The 22,200-nt window shown below is 54.6% G+C and overlaps 5 protein-coding genes and 1 non-coding gene across 6 annotated transcripts; 4 read left to right on the forward strand and 2 right to left on the reverse strand.

Annotated features, from left to right (window-relative positions):
* Window positions 1–417: 417 nt before the first annotated feature.
* BDP81DRAFT_328637 (fungal-specific transcription factor domain-containing protein) lies at window positions 418–3,401 on the forward strand (the record flags this gene model as incomplete). Its single annotated transcript, XM_060585234.1, has 8 exons — window positions 418–480; window positions 913–983; window positions 1,078–1,498; window positions 1,575–1,656; window positions 1,712–2,188; window positions 2,268–2,580; window positions 2,647–2,963; window positions 3,070–3,401. 8 exons carry the CDS (start codon window positions 418–420, stop codon window positions 3,399–3,401), a joined length of 2,076 nt encoding a protein of 691 aa, XP_060441258.1.
* On the reverse strand, window positions 3,258–4,823 carry BDP81DRAFT_499894 (mitochondrial carrier protein; the record flags this gene model as incomplete). The annotated part of the gene is made up of 3 exons (XM_060595498.1): window positions 3,258–3,623; window positions 3,698–4,044; window positions 4,811–4,823. 3 exons carry the CDS (start codon window positions 4,821–4,823, stop codon window positions 3,525–3,527), a joined length of 459 nt encoding a protein of 152 aa, XP_060441259.1. The 3' UTR covers window positions 3,258–3,524.
* A 2,516-nt stretch (window positions 4,824–7,339) lies between these two features.
* On the forward strand, window positions 7,340–7,423 carry BDP81DRAFT_t277. The gene has a single exon. It is a non-coding gene; the product is annotated as a tRNA-Thr (tRNA).
* A 2,556-nt stretch (window positions 7,424–9,979) lies between these two features.
* BDP81DRAFT_436510 (amidohydrolase) lies at window positions 9,980–11,436 on the reverse strand. Its single transcript, XM_060591137.1, has one exon. The coding sequence runs from the start codon at window positions 11,272–11,274 to the stop codon at window positions 10,243–10,245; it is 1,032 nt and encodes a 343-aa protein (XP_060441260.1). The 5' UTR covers window positions 11,275–11,436; the 3' UTR covers window positions 9,980–10,242.
* A 1,921-nt stretch (window positions 11,437–13,357) lies between these two features.
* BDP81DRAFT_101057 (general substrate transporter) lies at window positions 13,358–15,423 on the forward strand. Its single transcript, XM_060581370.1, has 3 exons — window positions 13,358–13,624; window positions 13,762–14,184; window positions 14,260–15,423. Exons 1-3 carry the CDS (start codon window positions 13,558–13,560, stop codon window positions 15,339–15,341), a joined length of 1,572 nt encoding a protein of 523 aa, XP_060441261.1. The 5' UTR covers window positions 13,358–13,557; the 3' UTR covers window positions 15,342–15,423.
* A 221-nt stretch (window positions 15,424–15,644) lies between these two features.
* On the forward strand, window positions 15,645–18,003 carry BDP81DRAFT_436514 (Alpha/Beta hydrolase protein). The gene has a single exon (XM_060591138.1). The coding sequence runs from the start codon at window positions 15,748–15,750 to the stop codon at window positions 17,800–17,802; it is 2,055 nt and encodes a 684-aa protein (XP_060441262.1). The 5' UTR covers window positions 15,645–15,747; the 3' UTR covers window positions 17,803–18,003.
* Window positions 18,004–22,200: the final 4,197 nt, after the last annotated feature.

Consider the following 22,200-nt stretch of genomic DNA (forward strand, 5'->3'; position numbering starts at 1 on the left):
AGTGGATCCTGATTCGCTCATGGGACGTCTCAGGCGCGTCACAGTTGGCCTTAGGGCGGAAAATTAGCAGAGAAGGTGCTGAAGAGTGGAGTGGGGTCCGGTCCCGCGATTCCCGACTTTCCCGACCCGGCCGAAGCCGTTCCAGGCGCAGCGCCTGCGCAGCCCAAGTCACCTCACCATTGGAATGGTCAATTGCAAGCGCCGCATCCCAGCATAGGACCTCAACAGGGCTCAAGCAGACCACCTCACGGACAGATAGAGAAGAGGCCCAGCCCGATCTCGCTATTCTCCTTCTCCACCAGCGCCCAGCGCCCAGGGCGCGCAAGTTCAACTTTCTTCCGTCCCGCATCAACTTCGGGGACCCAGACCAGGCGCAAGCAGAGGGCAAGGCAGAAAATTAGCCCATGGAACATCACCATGTCCTCCACGAGGGCCATCAAGAAGAGCGCCTTTTCGTGCGAACCATGTCGTCGTCGCAAGGTACGTTTGTTCTGTTTCTTTCTCTAACTGTCTCTGTATCTTTCTCGCGCGCGTTTTGAGTCCTTTCCGTCCCCCACCTTGTCTCTCTTCGGCACCACCCCTCCGCCGTGGTGCGCCTCATTTCCCGCATTCCGCGCCACAACCCGCACCCCTGCCACCACCCGGGTCCGTGGAGGACAGCGGAGGCTCGGTCAATGTTTGATGATCCTGCCTGAGGTAACCAGGCTTGGGATACACTACATGGCGGGGGATCGACTCCCAGGAGAACGGCGGGGGGGCTGGGGGAGGGATGGGGGAACGGCATCACGGAACGGAAGAGCGTGGGAGCGAATCGGGGTGACGGACATCATGCACAACTTCCGGCACGGCGGCGTCGCGAACGGATCGGAGTACGACGGTGTGAGCTGATACTGACCCGGACCTTGACGACAGGTGAAATGTGGCGGAGAGCAGCCGACATGTAATCGCTGTGCTGCCCGCGCGGATGAGTGCGTCTATAAACTGTGAGTTATCCCCGATCTCATGCGCCCCTCCCCTTACCTTCTATGCCCACTTCTGTGTAACATGAGAGGCGTGCTGACCATGTCGGACAAAAAGTAACCCGACGTTGTCATACACGTCACGGCTGGAGCATCGTATAAAGGAACTAGAGGCACAGCTCGCCGCAGCGAGGGCTCACGCGCCATCCGGGACGGGAGCCGGAGCCGGTCCATCAGATCCCTCCCGGACATCATCGCCCAGCATCGGGCCTTCAGCGGGCCAGTCGCCCATGACGGACCCTCACCACTTTGAGTCGCAAGATGAAGAGTCTGTGAGCGAGAGCTTCAAGGGCCTCAAGGTCGACGACAAAGGCGCCATTACCTATCATGGCTCGACGAGCTTCTTCCAGCTGCCGAATGATAGGCCGTCTGGCTCGAGGGACCAGCAGTCGACGTCTGATCAGGCTATGCAGAGGCGTGAGAGGCTTGTGGCCAATGCCTGGCAGCAAAGAGCACTTGAGAACATGTCCGACATACCGGTATGGTTCTTCCCTCTAAACCCCGGTCAACTGGCCGCGCAAAGGTGATATGTGAGCCGGGCTGATACTCGTCTAGGAACCGTTCCAATATCTGCTGAACGTCCACTGGTGCTGGATCCAACCTCTCTTCAACTTCATCTACAGACCTGCCTTTACACGTGAGGACGCCCCCATTCCTCCTCCCTGCACCCCCAAACTGACCACCTCTTCCAGGTGACATGCAGACATTAGGACCATACTACTCCCACACCCTCATGAACGCAGTCCTCTCCCACTCCATCCGCTGGGGCCGAAGCGACCCAGCGACAAAAGAAAAACTCGACGAATTCTACGACGGCGGCGCCCTCTTCGGCAAGCACGCGCGCAGCATGGTCTTTGAGGAGCTCAGCCAGGGCGTCTGCTCCATTCCCACCGTACAGACCCTCCTGCTCCTCAGCGCGCAGGAGTGCAGCGTCGGCAACAGCGCCCAGGCGTGGACGTACAGCGGCCTCGCGTTCCGCATCATCGACCACCTCGGCATCTGCGTCGATGGGCAGCGGTACCCCGGTTCCGTGCAGCTCGCTGATGAGGATGTCGAGATTCGTCACCGGCTGTTTTGGAGTTGTTATTTCTGGGACAAGATGATTAGTCTGTACCTCGGGCGTTCGCCTTCGTTGCAGCAGACCTCGGTTTCGCCACCGCAGATCATGTGTATGTTGTGTTTTTCTCTGGAGGTCCAAAGGTTGGGTTTCCCAATAGGGTGTATGTATGCTGACCAGCGAGATGATAGTTGACGACTCGGCCGAGAATGAGTCGTGGACGCCGTTTGGCGTCGTACCGGAAGGCGGCTGGAAGTATCCCCCCGCGGCGGCGCACTCCACCTCGTGCTTCATGCAAATGTGCCGACTCTCGATAACATTCAACGAGATTCTTGTCCACATGTACGACCCCGTGAGGCCCAACAGCCAGGCCGAGATGCAGGACTGTCTCGCCAAGCAAGAAGTCGCCCTGCGGCAGTGGTGGGACGAGCTTCCTCCACACCTAAAGATTGAGCCCACGGCCCTCCCGGCCCTGGCGCCGCCATCGCACATCATCACGTTGAAGTAAGTCCGGTTCAACACTGCCGTTCACCCCAGTCTGAAGTTGAAATGCTGACAACGGGACCCCAGCGTGCTTTACCGCACCTTCAAGATCCTCCTCTACCGCCCCATGCTGTCCCAGCGAGGAAGGGTAGGCGATAACTTGCAGCCGGTGCAGCGGTACCTCGGCGAATGCGTGACTTCGGCGACGGGCATCATCGCCATTTTCGACCTCTTCTGCCGCTCCTTCGGCATCAGCCACTGCGTGCTCTCCCTTTCGTATAGCGTGTACATTGCGGCGTCCATCTTCCTGCTCCAGGTGCAGTCCAGCGTCGAGGACACGCAAGCCCTGCGCCGGCTAGAGTACTGTGTCCGTATCCTGGCATCCGTGAAGCGTATCAACCCAGGTGAGTAATGACGTTGAAGCATTCCTCCTTCCCTCCGACATATTCCAGACGGAAGGGGGGAGCCAGATCCAACTCGTAACTCTGACTGACCTCACCCCGCCCCTAGTCATCAGCAGCGCCCTCAACCTCATCACCCGCGAGCTCGTCGGCCTAGGCATCGATATTGGCACCCTCGGCCTCCCCAAGACGGCCGCGACGCCGCCAATGGCAACCTACGGCATCCCGCAGCAGAGCCGACACGGCGCCGGCGCCGAGAACAACATGCCCCCCACGTCCGTGCCGCCCGGCCCCGAGGCCACCAGCTCCCCCGAGCAGATTTACAACTTCCCCTTTGTCGACACCCTCGGCCCCGAGGCCTTTGCCATTGATCCGCAGGTCTTCCAGACCATGTCTTCTATAGAACCGTTGAGCGTCAGAGTTGGCGCGATAGATGAATAGCAAAGCAAGCAAAAACGCATTCAATTATGCATCAAAGTGTCACTTACCAAAATTACCGAAAAAAGAAAAGAAAGAAAGAAAGAGAGATTCCGTCACCCCGGTTCCGCGACGTTTTGGCTTTCCTTATAGGCGTTGCAAGCCGTTTGCTTTCTGACTTGTCTGCGACGACTTCATCAGACGCACAACTTGATCATACACCGTGAACGTGATGCCGCTCGAGAGCTATACACATCCATATTAGCCAAAAGCTCCAGTCCCATCATCATCCCCTTTTCCGCACAGCAATAGCAACTCACAGTCAATCTCACCAACCTCGGCGACGTGCCCCTCCAAAAAGCAGTCACCCCATCACTCCTCCAAATCCGCGCAGCGCAGTCCATCATACCAGTATACCGCGCATCAACACTCTGCACGCTCTGCATCCTCGTCTTGATATTATCAAACGGCATCGACGCGTACACCGTAAAGACACCACTAATCCCGCCCAGGACAAGCGTACTCCCGACGCCGCCTTCCAGTTGAGGCCACCGCGCCGCCACGCGCTCCTGGAGCATCGCAAACGTCGTGAAGCGCACTGCGCTGTTGGTACCCTGTTTGCACAGCACCGGCGTCAACCCGCTCCACAGGCCTCGGATGCCTTCTTCTCGGACGAGGACCCTGACGGCGCTGATGAGGCCGCGGTTCGCGAGTCGGCTGCCTGCGGCTTCAGTGGAGGAAGAGGTGGCGGCGGCGTGGATCATCTTGGTCTTTATGGCTTCGCCTGGCGTCACGACGGCGATGGACTCTGCTACGCCGGCGCTGAGACCGCTTACGATATTGATCCACGCCGCGCGGGGCTTTCTGCCCGATCCCGGGGCAGTTGCTGTCGACGCCCCGGCCAACGCATCGAGCTTCGAGCGCGTCGTTTCAAAGGCGAGGAATCGGATGCCTGATTTTGCGGCGTTGGAGGCTGCGAGGGCCTGGACGCCGGAGTAGATTCCCTTCATGCCTGAGGTGCGGACCGTGTCGCGGATGATGGCGAGGGAGCTGGGCGGTGGGTTGGCTGTTGTTGTGGCGGATGCTGCATTGCTGGCGGTTGCTTTGAAGTGTAGTTGGCGGCGTGTCTTTACGTATTCTGCTGGGTACTACATTGTGTCAGGAGACTTGGTGTTAAGAGACTTTTCTGCTGGTCTGTTCATCTCATGTTCGTATCATCTACGCATGACCGGTTCCTTGGTACATTGAGTGGGAAGGTGAAAAGTGAGTGAGTGTAAGTGAGAGTGAGTGAGTGAGTGAGTGAGTGCGTAGATGCAATACACGTGTTCTAAGTTTAGTCCCCGGGGAACATGGATGATGAGACCTTCGACTCACAGTGACAAGCGTTTCTGAAACCCCCGCAACACCACCCGCCACGATCTTAGTCAAGACGCCAGACTGCTCCATGTTGTGGGCAATGATCTGATCAGGTCTGATCTAGTCTGGTCGGAGCTGAGTCTTCCCTCAATACCGAACGAAAAGCCTCGGTGAATGTCGGCAATTTCATTCGCGTCGGCGTGCCGTGTCGTCACTCCATTTTCCTTCCTTAGCCCGGAATACCGTCATGATATAACGTTGCTAGCAGCAATGGACCCTCCCCATGGTTTATCGTTCGCAGCCAAAATCAAGCCCCGAATTTTGGCGTACCGGTCCTCATCGGCCCATTTCCTGCGCGCAGTCCCCCATTCTTTCCACCGAAGGCCCGGAGAGTGACCGTTGGAAAAAGTGGTTGAGAGAGCCTGCACGGTCACCGGGCCCTGGGCCTGGGGGATGGCGTTGAGGGGGCTCCACTCGGGCATGTTCCGAGCTGTGCAGTTTTTTGGGCAGCCGGAGGGAGGGAGAAAGCGATTGCCGGTGTAGGTACATGGGGGTTTATCGTCTGGTTGCAACGACGATGCTTTTTCGGCTTCAGTGTCTGAGGATCTCGGGCATCGTCCGTCTCGAGCCAAGGTAGAGAGTGCCAGTGTTTTGACATCTTGGAAATCTTGTTTTCTTGGTTGGTCTTATCGAGGGTTCAGTGGATAAGCAAAGAGACTAAGAGACCATATCCGTGGAGATGGGTTCACTTTTCCGTGAGCACGACTTGCGTGGTTTTCGTCTTGAAGCACTGGTGACTGCACGGCGACTGGGGTGAGGAACTAGAGTCGGGAGGGCTGTGTAAGCTGGGCCCGGCTTGGCGCGTCCTCCGCCACGTCGACGATGATCACCGGCGTTTGATCATCGGTGAGGTTAGGCTCGGCGGGTTAGACGGGGGGGCGTCGAGGGCGGTGATCTAATGATATGCATACGGAGTACAGATCTTCCCCCATGATGGTTCTTAAGGTTCGCAATCGCAAATGCTCTCGGTCAACTTCCGAGCTGTGTAACCCACGGAGGATCGTGTACGGAGGTTCTTATGATGACGGACTGCAGTTCAGAGCTTCTCGAGGGGGTGTGGGAGTACAGAGGAGTGAACGAGCGGAGGAAGTGGGATGGGGGAGGAAGGGAAAGGATTATGGATTGGGTTCTGGATTTCCGTTCATGGGAAAATCTGGGGGGACTAGCGTGTATATGCAAGATGCGTCCGGAGGTTACATGGGGAGGCCAGCCCAGCCTGTGAACCGAGCAGCCTAGGGACCAAGGGAAGAGTGAGAGATTTGGCATGTGGCATTTGCGGCATAGCGGTATGGGATATTGGGATATTGGGATATTGGGATTCATTGGGCGAGCGGATGTCGTTCGGGGTATCATCAGAGCCGGAGGGCCGAAGTGCCGGGGCCCTAGACTTGGAGACGGGTGTGATGCTGTGCGCATGTGCTGTTTCTTGCGCCGCTGTATTTCACTCTTGTTCTCACTCACTCGCTCCTGGCATTGAGTCGGTTTTCATTTTTAGGATATAGCCTGACGTGTTTGGATCTGGGTAGGGAGGTTGAGAAGAGAACCAGCGGTACCGAAACTGTGGTGCGGTGTCCTCTGGGTGAATGGATCAGATGGTTCCCCCGAGCCGTACGACACACGGCCAGGGTCCGAGGTTGAATAAGTCGGAAGGACGTTCCGACGTTATGGGAGTTTGATACTCCATGGAGGGGGAGAGGGGGCTTTACGGGACGTTTACCGAGGGCGGTGTTTCGGGTCCCGGCCGGTTTGAACATTTGGAAGTATGAGTGAGTTTGCCAAGTTTCGTGGGTTGCGATGACAGGATAAAAATGGAAATGATTTTTTTTTTTTGTTCCGCTTCCTAGTTTGGCCAAGATTCGTCAAGGGTAGGAAACAAGATTTTGCGCACGGGACTACGGCGCCGTTTACGGATAAGTTCCCTGGAATAAAGAGAAAAGGGCCCAAAGAGTAGCAGATTTCCAGGAAATGCTCGCTGTTAGTCTCGCTGTAAAGTCTCAAGACCGAGTCTATCGTAACTTTGCACGAGGTTGGACGGTGAGTAACATTTCCAGAAAGGAGACCGCAAAGTGGACACTCTCTGCGCAACTTCTTTTCTTTCTGGCCGAGACGCCCGTGGGCGGATGGACATTATGGATATCTGATTTGCGCGCCATGTGTTCGATGGTACTGGGGATCTGTGGTGGAGACCCTCCGGTTTACCGGCAACGCCAACGGGGGATGGCCGAGGTTGTTATCGCGGACATGGACCGAGGGATTGAGGGTATTCGTGCGCATTGTAGCTGTTGAAAGAACAAAAGCTTGTTCTTCCTGTGAAACTCTCGGGGGATTTAATGTCGGTGATGGTCCGGGGCCGGGAGGGATGGAAGTTCACCGAGGAGACGGTGAGGCCGGTTGCTTGCTTTGGTGGTCGTGTCTTTTCGTTGCAAACGCGACGTTGAATGACTCTTGAAACTGCTTGCACTAGACTCGACTGTGAGGATAGCTGGCCGGCTGGGACTGCTATCATTATAATTGCAACTCAAGCTCAATTATGTCAGCTTGAAAAAGCCCCTTTGGCTCAGTGGTAGAGCGTCGCACTCGTACTTTGGCACTCCATGCGAAGGTCCACGGTTCAATCCCGTGAGGGGGCATTCACTTTTGCCAGTTGGTCATAAGACAGATAGATCAATAGGTAAGCGATTTGCATCTTCAATTTTTGAGTTTTCAGCATGTTGGAACTATTCTGCGCGGGTTTGGTTCCCTGCAGTAGGTACCCTATACGTCCGTGGGTGGAACTTTATGTGAGAGCTGCCAATCAAACTATCTAGAGGCACAGACCAAGCATACAGGCAGGCATGCTGCTGCCAGTCTCTTTAGTCCCTTTGCAAAACTCTCTGTTGGTGTTGTTGTTGTTAAGATGACAACAAAGTTCCTACAGCAGGCTGTAAGCATAGATTGCTAAAAGTCTCGCTGATGCCACGGACCGGGAGGCCATCGGCAACCACGACCTTGAGACAACGCTGATCAATGTTCCTCTACTACGAACGGCCCTGTCTGATGCTTTGATCAACAGGAAAACCGATGCTTTGAGCCTGTGCCCACGTGCAGTCCCAGCCCGCACTTGCAGATGACCTCTCGGCGAGGGGCAGCTGCAAGGCCTGGGGTATGATGTATCGGCGATTCGTTTGTGCCTCGGATGGAGGGGATCTGCAAAAAGGGTTGTAACTTGTGGGGAGGAGGGGAAACGTCTTATGGGACCCCTTGTCAAGTTGTTGTGGGATCCGGAGGAGGAGGGGTATCTCTTAATGTTCAGAGGATACTTCAATAAGTAGAGGGTGAAAGTTCAACCGCGGTGTTTTGATACTTGTCATCGGACATTGAATCAAGGAAAAACATTTCCCTTGTATCATTATTGCGGGTTCCCAGTGAGCACGATGACTATGAAGTGAAGGAGTCTATGTATTGTCGCCTTCTCCACATTCGACTTTGAAACGATGCTGTCTGTCCCCGCAAAGCTCATACTACCCCAGGGGTCATGTGGAGGGGTAGCAAGACACACGAGTCAAAACGGCCAAGAACAAGCCTTTTTCCCTGGGGAAAAGCACAATAGAGTGTTGCACTTGTATCCCAGAGGCTATTGTTACCCGATTCGACCACCTTGGATAATAATTGTCTTATAGTCTCTTCTTCTTCCCAAGAGACCGGAACTCGGAGAATGCTTGTCAGACAGACATTCTGCGGAAGTCGGGCTTGGTGGCGGGCTACGCTGCTTGAAAGCTGGGGGACGTTACAGTAGGATCAGGATGCTGAAATCCGTACATATCCGGCAATTTTGACCGGCTGCTTGGGAATCCGGGATTCGTTTGCCCTTTTGGAAAGTCCCCCATGGGTATTGTGTGGGGTTTAGAGAGGAAGCTCGAATTTGTTTATCCGCAGTTTTTCTTTTGTCTCCATACGAATCTACAATTGTATATTACTGTGGTTGATGAATTGCTTGGAAGGTGTCAGATATGTAAGAGCCCACGGGCAAGAATTCTGCCTGAACAAGTTCGGTTTCGCAACAGGCAGAGGATGAAGATACGATCAAGCTAGCGCATCTCGAATATGACTGATGACACTATCTCATCCCACATGCCCACCGCGAGCCGTGATATCCGTAGCTACACGTCTTCGGTCTAAATCATCCCGCCTAGATGTCACAAAACAACTCACGTCGGTCGCCCACACAACCTCTGCTAAGCGATACGTATCCGTAATCCCGCTGGCCCATCATCCATGATAAGATCTTTGCCACGAAAGACGTGCTTTGAGAAGGACCACCGGCAAAGGTTCCAGACACCATGCCATTTCAACTCTAGTAGGCTCAAGTATCGGACTTGCACCAAAACCGGTCCCACGTCCGCGAGTGGAGCCGCCCCGGACCCTACTTGTCACTGACACTATCAGTCGTCACCGTCCCAGAACCCTCCAAGACGGGCTGCTTCGTTGACCCTGCAGTCCGAGAGATGCGTCCGCCGAAGTGGCGTTGTGTTCTCCGCCGGCGGTGACGGGCAAGCGGGCAAGCGGGCATGCAGTGTCAAACCCCGGTCTTTGGAGGCATTCACAAGGCCGCCAGTTGCCAGGATGCGAGTTGAGGATTGCCTATCGACTTGAGCACCTTGATACTTGCGTGGGACTGTCCCTATCGCAGACTTGATAGACGGCATATCATATGATGACTAATCTTTGTAGCCATTGATGAGATTCTCTGATCAGTGTCATGCATAATAATACCTCTTCCACGCCGTCCTCCAGAATTTCCAATATGCGGCCTCACCTGCCCCGCGTCCGAGGGATGCAGACACAACACCGAACTATCGGGCCGTCTCTTTCCAAATTCAGGGTTTGGCGGCGCTGCCACGTCCCCTCATGTTGTCATTCGTTTTGAGAGTCTGGGGCCGCTGGTGGTAAATCGTAAGGGCCGGCACTCCAACCTCCAAGAGATGGGGAAAAACGACCGGCTCAATGCCTCAGGGTATTATGAGCCAAGGTAAGTTTACTCATGTTGCTGTACATAGACTTACAGGGGTAGAGAGAGTTGTGGTAGCGTATAACCAAGTTACCAATACGTAGAAAACCTTATTCTAGAGTTGCGGTGGTTGCCGCATTAGTCGAGACTATCGTAAACACGCACTTACACGAGCCCAAGAGCAGCACCGTACTTCTTGCGCCATACCACATTAAAACCACATAATCAGAACAGTGCAAAAAAAGTTGAGTTGTAGCCAAAGCCATCATTACAAATTCTGTATTTCTTCATGGTCATAAAATCGTATCGTGTCGCGTCGGAAGCCGACGTAATTGTTGCTTTGTGAATGAACCGCTCAAAAAACCACACAACCGCCATGCAGCAACGCTATGCTAGTAAAAGAGAATGCAGGCTATTCAGAGGGTGTAAAGCCAACCAGAAACATATCGCTGATGTGATGCATCATTTGCTGCGACGGGCACTCCATAGATCCTCCGCGTTACCCCTGAACAACCTGTCAACCAGAACATCATCCTTCCCGCACCAGTCAAGCACCGTCTCCATCCAGGGCCGGATATCTAAACCCTCGAACCGGGTATGGGGCCAGTCCGTCGCAAAGATGACTCTGTCCTTGCCCCGCAGGTGAAGCACCTCTCGCGCAATCGGTTCCAGGTCGCTATGATCGGCCTTGGAACTCAGCCGGTACGGCGCCGATAACTTGACGTAGGTGTTTCCAGCACGGAGCAGCTTGGCCAGGGACTTGAAGCCCTTTATATCGTAAGGGTTGTGTGACGGCATGTCCTTGATGCTAGGATGTCCGAGGTGATCGATGCAGACGCGCACGCCGAGCGTCGGGACGATGGGCTCGAGAAGCTCGATCATGGACATGGGCATGTACACCTGTATCACCAAGTCCAGAGGCTTGCAGTCGTGGGCATACCGACGGAGTAAAGAGTCGAGCTCCATGGCGTTGAGGGATTTGTCCGCCGAGGAGAGGTTGATCCGGACGCCTCGTACACCGAGCCTGTGCCACTCTGCCAGTGTGCTCTGAGACAGGCTGCCGGGTTCGAAAGCCACCACTGCCCTGCCGCGGCGTGGACCGAGGGCACGCAAGGCGTCGAGGAGGCAGGTGTTGTCGTTGCCGTAGATGGAAGGCTGCACGAGGACGATGTTGTCGATGCCGACGGAGGACTCGAAAGCGAGGGCGTGGTCGAGGCGGTGCGTCTTGGGGCAGTAGACGGCGTCCTTTGCCAAGGGGTAGGCGGCCGGGTCGACGACGTGCATGTGTGAGTCCCACGCACCGCGGGGGATCCGCTCCGGGAGAGTCAGTTTCCGCCGTGCGGTGGTGGTAGCTGCGGCGACGACTCTGGGTATCAACTTGTCGTCGTTGCGCCGTGTAGTTGGTGCCATGATGGGCTGGAGGAGGGCCATGATGGATTTGATGTGATGGAGGAGAGTGGAACGGGCCTGGAGGATGGGCTTGGTTTGTAGCATGGTGAGGGCGTCCCTATGTGTAAGAGATGAAAAGGCCCGGGTGGAGGCAAAGAGGTGAGAGAGGCTGCTGCTGCTGCTGCTGAGGAGTTGACGAGACTCTAGAGGACAAGGGGTGGTTGAGGGCTGAGAGTGGTATGGAAGGGATGAATCCTTCTCCTCGCGTGAACAAACTGGCGACAGGACCGACGACACGGGGTTTCTGTCATCCGCAACTGTTACGACGACGGGGAGCGGCAGCGGCATGGGAGGAGGAGTTGCAGCAGGTGTAGGTGTGCGATGACGGCGGCGGTGCAGGCGCACATATGGACGTCGGCCCATGGCGCTTGGTGAGATTCCGCCGAAGGCCCGGCTCGTTGATGTGTGGATCATTGAGTTGCAGCATCCTCAAGAAGATGACCGGCTGTATAATACAAGAGGAGATGTGGTTCTCCAGTCGCCCGCCTCCGGTCTCCAGCAGGAAGCATGCAAGAGGTACGGAGTAGCAAGTAGTAGGAACGATAGTGGAGATGTGACCCGTAGATGGAGAGTTTGAGGAAGAGGAGACCGGAGTGGGAAAAAAAGAAGAAAAAAAAAGACCAGAAAAGATGGCAGGCTTTGCTATGTGGTGTTTTGGTGGTTGGATTTTTGGTGGTGCGTTGGGCTCGGAGGATGACCGATACCACAAGGTAGCGCAGATGCGGCTTTGCTAGTGTAGTTGCGGACGGCGATGTGCGCGGTGTTTTCCCTACTACGGATGTGTACCGTGTAACCGTGTAACATCAAGAGTCCAAACTACCTTTACGCATACATTATTTCACCTATTTTCAGCACACACCATGGAACCTGACCGACGACCATGCAGCGGTTGTCAAGTCACAAAGTGGAGGGGATGATTGGCCTCCAAGCCCTCGGGTTATTGGACAGCGGCCCTTAAACTTACCACGGACGTGGAGAGAGACTGCAGAGACTACGGATACTTGCCGTGGGTGCGTGGCTAGGTGCCCTTGGTCGTGCTAGGTGGTGGAAGAAGAGAGAGCAAAGCAAGCAGTGGCAGCGTCACTTTGCTCGCTGTTCGCCACGAGTCAGGGCGCGGACCACCGACGTACGGCTGCGAGGGCCGTCGGAAGTTGACCGAGAGTTGAGAGAGAGAGACTGAGAGAGAGAGCGTGAGAGCCACAGAGAGAGCCGGTAGCAGAGAGAGATCAGCGGTAGGCTGGTCGCAAGAGTCTAGGAGAGAGATGGGACGGACGAGTGGCCTGGAACCCGGCCGGAAGCCCCCCGGGAATACCGTTTCGACGCCAATGTACAGAATAGGCCAAATCATGTAGCTCTACTGCGAACTTGACGTCGGGGGATACATTGGTCCCTTGCCTTAGCCCCAAGTCCGGCACTTGGGCGGCGCAGCGGGAGGGAAGGGCTGTGAATGTGGTGGGATTGGAGTCATTGGACAATTGGAATCTTGGAGAGTCTTGGAGAGAGTTTGGGAACTGGATGAACGCAACTCCCGGCCGATGGTGGAGTGACATTACTAAGATTGTTCCCCCCTCCATCATCTGTAGTCTCCTCCAGGCTCTTCTTTCACCCTCCCGGCCTCCCCTCCTGCGACCTTTTCGTTCGGTCAACGTCCGATGGCCTCCTGCGAAGAGGTCTGAAGCTCTCTGAACCCATACAGTCTACCCCCACTCTCTTTTCTGCACGAGATCTCCTCTCGCGTCTCCTCTCCTTGCCCGCGCGATCGCCCGCCGAACGAAATCGTGGGGTTCGAAACCACTTGAACCAGGGCCGGCACACAAGGGCCCATCCAAAAATCCGGAGAACATCGAGAGAGGTTACCCGTTGGGCCGTTTCCCATCGAGGGCGAGGCCCAGGCCGCGCACTACAGCCGTCTTACCCCGTGGGATAGAATCGAGTTCCCCTCACCCACACACACCCCGCGGGTTTTTTTTTTTTTTTGTCTTGGAGCAAACGACGACGGTTTTCCGTCCAACGGGAAACGAGATTCGGTGACACAGACTCTCTATCCGTACGAAGACCATAGGGCGAATTCGAAGAACATAAAGTGAGGCGAGGGATCGGAGGTGGGTGTTGGTGCGAGCTCGTCCCGTCTGAGATTGCGTATCGGAAAATAGGGGGCAAAAATTACGACTGGAACAAAAAAGCTTGAAAATTCTTCTTTTTGCATTTCAAACCGCTGGCAACTCTTTTCTTGGTTTGCGCCCGCAACCAAATCTCTCGTCCAATCCGTCAGAACCCTTCGCTCGATATCGACGCAAAGAAAGGGCGTCGCGGGGGGGGGTTTTTAAGATGGTCCAATTCAACTCTTATTATCTCCTTACCATCATCGTTATCTCGTGCGGGTCTATTCCCAAGGGTAAGTAGTCAGTTCCCGTTAGATCTTGCGGTCAACATCCGTCCGACCTTGACAGGCGATCCGTCCCTTTTTTTTACTCCACCGTCCACACACACCAAAAATCACAAACCCGCGGTGCGCTAACTAGCTTCCCGTAGGCTACGATGAAGGCGGATTCAGCGCGTCAACGGGCCTTGCGTCCTTCAAGGAGGATTTCGGTCTCGTCTCGAGTCTCTGGAAGGGCAACGAGTCTGGTCTGGCTGACCGCAAGGCAAACATCTCGTCCTTTGGAGTCCTCGGCGCCGCCTTCGGTTCCATCATCGCGCTCGCCGTAAATGACCGCCTTGGACGATTGAGGGCATGGCAGCTCTTCATCGCCGTTTGGATGACCGGGGCCTTGATGCAGGTCTTCTCGTCCGGCATCCTGGGCCTGATGCTGTTTGCTCGTATTTGGGGCGGACTCGGCGCCGGAGGACTCACAGTCGTTGCGCCGCTATACCTCTCCGAGATTGCGCCCGCGAGGTCGCGCGGCATGGTCGTTAGTATCTACATGATCGTGTTACTGTCATTCCTCACCATTGGTAAGGCACCCTTCCCGGAGTAAACCCTGGTATCACAAGCCCGTTGTTCCCACGTACTGACCTACCATGGTCCAGGCTTCTTCGTCAACTACGCTGCGAACGCGACGCTCGCCGCGACGAGGATGCAGTACCGCCTCGTCATCGCCATCCCCCTCATCCCCGTAGGCATAGCCTTCGTCACCTCTTTCTTCCTCGACGACACCCCCCGCTGGCTCGCCTCCCGAGACCGCGGCGACGAAGCCCTCGCCGTCCTCGCGAAGCTCCGGCACGCCTCCCCGAGCGACCAGGCCCTCGCCCTTGAATACGACGAGATCCACGAACAGATCCGTATGCGGGACCAGATTCTCGCCGACTCGTCCACCTGGGCCATCATCAAGGACATCGCTACGATCCCTACGTACCGCACGCGCTTCCTCCTCGGTGCCGTCATGCAGACAGTCGCGCAATGGTCCGGCGGAAACGGCATCACGTACTACATCCCCGAGATCTTCCGGTATGCCGGTGTGGTTGGCGATAACACGTCTCTCATTACCAGCGGCGCGTACGGTGCTGTGAAGCTCGTCTTCACCATGGTCTTCACGTGGGGTCTCGTCGACGTCTTTGGTCGCCGCCGGTGTTTCATGACAGGCTTGTTCCTGCAATGCATCACGCACGTGTACATGGCCATCTACATGGCCATCTGGATCGACGGCACGAACAAGTCCGCCTCCGACGCCGCCATCGCCTCCGTCTTCATCTACGCCGTCGGCTGGTCCATCGGCTTGTGCACGGTACAATACCTCTACGGCACGGAAATTTACCCGACCCGCATCCGCAGCGTCTGCTACGCGAGTAACATGGCCCTGCACTGGTTCTTCCAGTTCGCCGTGGTGCGTGTGACGCCCAACATGTTTGTCAGCCTCGACGTGTGGGGCGCATACGTGTTCTGGGCGTGCGTTTGCGGTGTCGGCCTCGTCGTCCTCGGCCTGTGGGCACCGGAGACGAAGGGCATCCCCATGGAGAGGATGGAAGAGCTGTTCAGCGGCCGGTGGTGGATGGGATGGAGAGCGAGTGTGGATCTGGATTCGAGCGAGACGAAGCCCTTGGGCAGAGGCGACTCCTCGGGCAAGGAATCAAAAGAAGCCCCGTTTCCGCATGACCGGAAGACGGATGTCTGAGTTGGGGCCAGGGGGTGCTTTCTTAGTTCATATTTATGAGTCTCTATGTTTCTTGTAATGATAAACAGATCCCAATTGTACAAATTCATCTTCACTGTATGTGTGCTCGCCTTGTTGGGCTCTCGATTGAAGCTGAGTTTCTTCCCCCGGGCCGCCCGGCCGAGTGTTCGGGGCCGAAATCGGCAATTGTGGGTCTGTTCGGCCGATAGGTAAGCCCGCCAAGACGGGAAGGTGAGAAGGCAATCATCACCTGAAGGATCGGGACCCCTCACAGGGCAACGTCGTCGCGAACGAGTGCTCTTCGTCATCATTGCCATCAGCTAACTTCTTTTCAATCCTTCCATCCTACTATAAATCAGTCAATGCATCTTCCTGGAAGTGTTTGTGCTTGACTGCGTTCCACACAATGAAAGCAAACATGGACAAGAAGCAGGTCACAGAGATCCAGCCGCGGGCGGCACGCCCGCCGCCGTCTCGAAAGACCGGACTGCGTCAACGGCTCATATTCGCCGGCGTCATCTTTGCGGTTGGTATGTTCAACATCTACCTCACAAGAAAACGCCGGTTGGACCAGAACCACGGATCGGATCTTGTGCCACACCCGGTCCCAGTACAAGAATCCCCGTTTGGGCGGTTCCCCTTGCCCAAAGATCCCTTCAAGCTCATCCCTTGCACGAATGCTTCAGTCCCGCCGGCCCTCGATGACACTCATCCCGAAGAGACGTGGGCGAGTACTTTCGACCCTGACCCTTCCAATTGGAGCTGGGGAAACAAGACCGTCTCGGTTGATGGCGACGACAGTGACCCCTTCACCGGCCGAGGCATCTACCTCTGCGGGTATCTGGAAGTACCGCTAGACTACACCAACAAGTCCGACGACCGGATCGTCCGACAAGCCATCATCAAATACCAAGTCTCGGGCCTAGCCCGCGTAGGCGAACCCGACAACGGCACCAGAAACCCACCTCCGGGCGGTAGAAGCGAGCGCACTATCGTCCTCGAACCCGGCGGCCCAGGCGGCAGCGGGACCTCGTACGGATGGAGAGTCGCGGAGCAAGTCACTAAGCGTCTCAGCGACGGCAAATTCGACGTGCTGGCCTGGGACCCGCGAGGCGTCAACATCACCCGCCCCTCCATCTCCTGCTTCCCCTACGACGTCGACAGAGACCACTGGTCCATACTGACGGGCCAATACATTGAGGTCGCCGCTGATCCGAAGCGCCAGCTGCAAATCGCCGACGCCATGAACGACGCCACCTTCAAGGCCTGCTGGGAAGTCCACGGCGACCTCGGCCGCTTCATGGGCACCGCCATCGTCTCGCGCGACTTGGAGGAGATCCGCAAGGCTTTGGGTGAGGATGAGCTGACGGGGTACCTCGTCAGCTACGGCACGGGTATCGGACAGACGTACGCAAACATGTTCCCGGACAGCGTCGGCCGTGTGATCCTCGACGGGACGGAATACGTCCGCGACCACCGCGAATTGGGCGGCTTCGGATGGACTGCGCTCGACAACGGCACCCACGCCTGGTACGACGGGTTCCTCGGCGAATGCATCAACGCCGGGCCGGACCACTGCGCGCTAGCAAAGCTCAAGAGCAGCAGCGGCGAGCCCGTCGCGCTGAAGGATCTGGATAAGCGCATGATGTCCCTCATCACATCCCTCATCGACCGCCCTGCCATCGGGTACACGGAAGATAGCGGCCCGTCCCTCGTAACGTACTCGGTCCTCGTCGCCGCAATCTACTCGGCCCTCTACAACGCCCAGAGCTGGCCGGCCCTCGCCCAGATGCTATACGAGCTCGAACAGGGCAACTCGACCCTTGCCGCAGCCTACCTGGAAGACCGCGCCTGGCAATACGACCCGACCGTCCCCGCGACGCCCAACAAGCGGCCGACGTCGGAGGAACTTGCCTTCATCGTCATCTGCGCGGATGCCTACGACGCGCCGCTGCCGCCCGACGGACTTGTCTGGTGGGAATCGCTCTGGGCCAACATGTCGTCCCAGTCCTGGGTCGCGGGCAACTCTCGCTTCTTTGACGTCTTCCCCTGCCAGCAGGTGCACAAGTACTGGCCTGAACCGGTGGACGTGTACCGCGGGGACCTGAACCACACGCTCAAGAACCCGATCCTGTTGATTGCGGAGACGTATGACCCGGCTACGCCGCTGCGTAACGGGCGTAGGTTGCTGAATGAGATGGGGCGGAACGCGAGGTTGATTGCGCATCATGGGTATGGGCATGCGTCGAGGGATACATCTGATTGTACAGATGGGCTCGCGAAGCGGTATATCCTCGAGGGGACGTTGCCTGAAGAAGCAGAGACGGCGTGCTATGCTAACGAGAAGCCGTATTTGTATGGTGTCAAGGACAAGAGTGTGAGCGCTGCAGCTGATGGGGACTGGAATCCTGTCGCTGCGTGGCGGGAGCATCAGCGGGAAGTAGCTCACCTGCGTCTTTGAAGAACTTGGGAGTGATAGTCTTTTGGTCAGTGTAATGTGCTAGTTAGTAAGCAGTGTATGCCCATAGGCAGGGATTTGGAGGAGGAGGGACTTGAGTCGATCATGTTCACATCTTAATCTTGACCTCTTTTCTCCATACCTGTCGGCTGTTTTGTAGCGTAAGGTAGCCGCTGTAATCTATCGACCTCGAAAACTCAGAAATCTTGGCCTGGAGTGTTATGCAACCCTTTCAAGGGGCGCTGCTCGCAAGGCACCATTCTTCATCACTGTCTTCCGCGGAGGCTGCTGAGATGTCCGAGAATGCGACCGCGACCGGCAGGATGCATTTCGGGCGTGTCCAGAGGAGAGATGCCAATACATCCTCCTGTGGTTTTTTTTTCCAGGAGTGGGATCACCCAAGCATCCTTCGAACAACACGATAGAAGGAGAGAGACAAGGCTTCCTCTCACTTCCAATGACACTAGCATGCTCGCTCCCTTCCTCTTGAGCGTCGAAGTGCCATTTTTCTCTCAGTGATGGATTCGCGAGGGATGTCATCGTACAATGTACGACCCCAATGAAGGAAGTCATAAAAGCGTGCCTGCTGGACTTGATCCTTGATGATATCTTGTGTCTGAAGAAATTTCTTTTTGTTAACCTTCCAGGGGCCTTTATATGTTTTATGATATTATCGTAAAATCCACACTTAGGGCCGATGTTGGTACCAAAAGGTGGCGCTGAGTTTTCACTCAGTGGGTAGCTTACTTGAATGATGTGCATAGATGGTCAGGGAGGGGCAATTGGACTCAAAACCTTGTACGATAGATGCATCGAACCTCGATGGGAGATTTGGGACACATCAACCAACTTGACCAACAGGTCTCATACGGTGGTAGACGGAAGATCCATGCTCCCGCATTTTTCGTTGTCAGTTTGCGCCTGCTTCTAGAAAGAGTCTACTTCAAGGTGGGCAACTCTTCACTACCTTACACAACTGCCAATGGTGATGACTGGATCCGAGCACGTGCCCGAGAGGTACGTGTATCTCACAACATGTAAAAAAGTAAGTACCTGGTGTTCGAAGCAGTCACGAAATTCGTTCTTAGTTACTTCAACAGGGACTGAAGGTTCAAAAGATCCTCGTGTTGGCCTTCTTTTGGCAATCTCGAGACATGACACCCCGATAGCCACGGCCCTAGGCTCAATGGCCATCTACCTTACCTTGCTTATATCCCCATAAGTACATCATGTGGGCTCATAGCACCTCATATCTCGAGCGAGAAAGTGAGGTGATGACCAGCTGAATCACTGCTGAGTAGATCATTGGCGGGACGGCCGAAGCATTCAATGCTTGGGGAGTGCTGGCCCTCCAACATTAACTGACGATGTCAAAGCCGCAGTGGAACCTGGGACCTCCATGATCCTTCCGGCAAAACCGAATTCAAGACAACATAGACAACGAGTTCGATGGATCGTTCAATGCCTGAGCACCAGGTCTAGAGCGTGTAATAAATGCCATGCGGGCCAATCGACATGGAGCAACGCTTATTTGTGTTTTTTATGTACAGTGACTTGGCTATAGAGAGTATATCATAGTTGAAGTTTTAGGTGGCTCGAGTATGGTACGCTACTTCGAAATAAAGCCGGAGTGTCAATATTTACCGGCAGTTGCAGTAGACACTGACATTGAATGTTAGCAAGTCATTGAGACTTCTGCAAGACAAGGACTTACAAATCTAGCGCAGTAGCGCCGCCTCCCCCTGAGCAACCATCGTAGGTGCCAGACTGCTCCTTGCACTGTTTTCAATGATTAGTATCCAAGAATCAATGATGGAGTTCACATGAGTTTACCTTGGCCGGGCAGCCACTGATGCAGTCAGACTGCGTGCCGTAGACGTGTCCCGTCCAGGCGTGTGCGGCCAGAGGCGCTGTGAGGGCGATGACGAGGGTGAGGAACTTCATTTTGTTGTTTGTGTAATGATGAGTTTAGTAGATGACGTGGGCTCTAAGAGGGAAACAATAAAGCTACCGTTTGTGGATATCACGGTCTTCTTATAGTGGACTTCAGAGCATGCCGCATGCAGTTACACAATTAAAGGCACTAGTGTTTATTTCTCAGACTCTCGTAAAGCATCAGCCGTCGGACACCGAAGATTCTTGGTTCCGTTCCTTCAGATCGTTCTACCTTACACAGCTACGATTGGCCATGAAAGCTTTTTAGATTGAGCTGGTAACCCAAAGTCTATTTTGTTGGCTTATGGGGCTAGTTGCTAGGAACCCAAGTCTGTTGTGTCATATAACCTGGCGGTATGATGTGATACGGTGCAAAATATGTCTCTTTGGGGCCATAGTAGCCGAGCTTTAACTCTATGCATATAAGTAAAGACTTTAACTACATCGATAAAGAACTTCAACAGGTCAATGGCAAGTGGCTGATCTGTTTGCTAATAATATAGAATGGAACAATCGCCCCCATAATGGGGATTGCAGCATTCGCCGGTGGGATGCAACGACCAAGTCATGCAATCGTCGGCACTATGTATATTCGTAACTAGCCTGGGCTATGAGTATCCACGCAAATTTCTCAGACTTTTACATTCGGATCCCGAAAACGATCCCCGGCTTTGTTGTACGGGTGAATGTCCTGGCGATCGAGGCGTGGTGGCTCACTACCGACCTATCCGATGCAGCTTGAGCATGACTCGACGAACGACAGGAGTCAAAGGCAACACGATATTGACCAATGAATGCCCTACAAATACGATGTAGGCGTATTGGGCCAATGTCCAAGACATCAATACGGTTCAAAGACTTGGCTTTAAGCCTCCCATGCGGATTCGGCAGGTGGAGTTTCTTCGGATATTGCTGCTCGCGTTATGTAGCCAACGGGGCGTGTCGTGTAGGGAGTCGTGAGTGAGGCTGTGTCATCAGATCTTCTCTCGTAGGGTCATTCTACCGCCCAGACCAGATTACTACAGTGGGTACAGTCTGTGGGCGCCTTGGCGACGGAGTCTCCGGTCAACCAGTGTTCATACCAATGCGGATAACTAATGTTCCTTCTGTGTCGCCCGGATATCCGGGACCTCCGAGTTATGATACTCAAAGTGCTAGCGCAATACGGCCACTTGGTCTGGGCAAGGGAATTACCAATGTTGTCCATGAAATACTCACCACTGATGTGCGATGGTTGTGCCTTTGAGAGACTGAGCTCTTGCTAAGCTGGTTTCCTCGATCGTGTTTCAATTACAAGATGCTCTAAAGTATGAGACTAACGCAGATATTCAATTCACTATCAATTTCGCAATACAATACGCACTTCTATCAGTCGCTTAATCGTATCTACCTGCATGAGATATCACGATGAAAGACACATGTCGTGAGATGCAGTAGTCTTGGTTAGTTGCAGTATGCACTAGCAGGAAACCAGAAGCAGGGTCACTGGAATAATCGGGACCTATATACTGCATGTATTGATCATCAAGTAGAACAGATGGCCACTTTTCACATTTTGACAATTCATTAATATTCTATAAGTTATGGTACTTTTATCGGGACAGATCAAAATGGACAAGCTGGCTCGAAGAGCGAGTAAGCTGATAATTCATGTTGAGGCCATATGAGAAAGATTTGGGTATTGTGTGTTGGTTCATGGGCCAACATGAGGTCCACTGTCCGTCCTCTTCGCCAAGTTGGCGACATCCGAATAGGTAGCCTGCGCTTGGCTCATGCTGTACTAAGACTAGAGAGTTTGTCTCCTAAGCCCGAGAATGATTCGTAGAAGAAGCGCCAGTATAATTGGTGGGTTGATCCGCGTGTTGCGCATCGGCATCGTTGCTGAGTCCAGCTATGCGTAGCTGGCGCTGGAATACGGATAGCATAGTGTTTTCGCTACTTCCGCGCGAGGAATGCCTTGCTGTGATGTTTACAGCTAGTTTCCGTAGCATGGGGATTGATGTGGCCATGATTGTGGCTGATATCTCAGCGCTTTCCCAAATGAAGAGGGTGCTTAATGTGTCTGGGGAGGAAGTGTCAGCCTGGAATGAGCCCATGGCCTTCAAATGATTTCTCAATCGCGCACAGATGCATTAAGACTTACAGATACTTCCGGAGTCGAATATACTGCGTGACTGCGGTCCGAAGAGATATAAAACTTTAACTATCCCAGTAGCTCCAGCGCTGCGAAAGACGTCAATAGACGAACCCCAGACTCGAGTGTTGATACAACGGATGCGAAACCGAAACTTACACAATGCCCATACTCATCGCAACGCAGATCCCGACGCGTTCTCGTGTGCTAAGATGAAGGGGCCATATGATTTTCCATGGCAGCAAGGAAAGAAAGATGTCCAAGAAAGCCGAATATGCTGCGCGCGAGAGATGGTCAGCGATTTCAAGCCTCGACCGAACCCAGGGTAACAT

The sequence above is a fragment of the Colletotrichum phormii genome (genome assembly GCF_030913505.1).
Source record: "Colletotrichum phormii strain CBS 102054 chromosome Unknown BDP81scaffold_21, whole genome shotgun sequence".
Lineage (NCBI taxonomy): Eukaryota > Fungi > Ascomycota > Sordariomycetes > Glomerellales > Glomerellaceae > Colletotrichum > Colletotrichum phormii.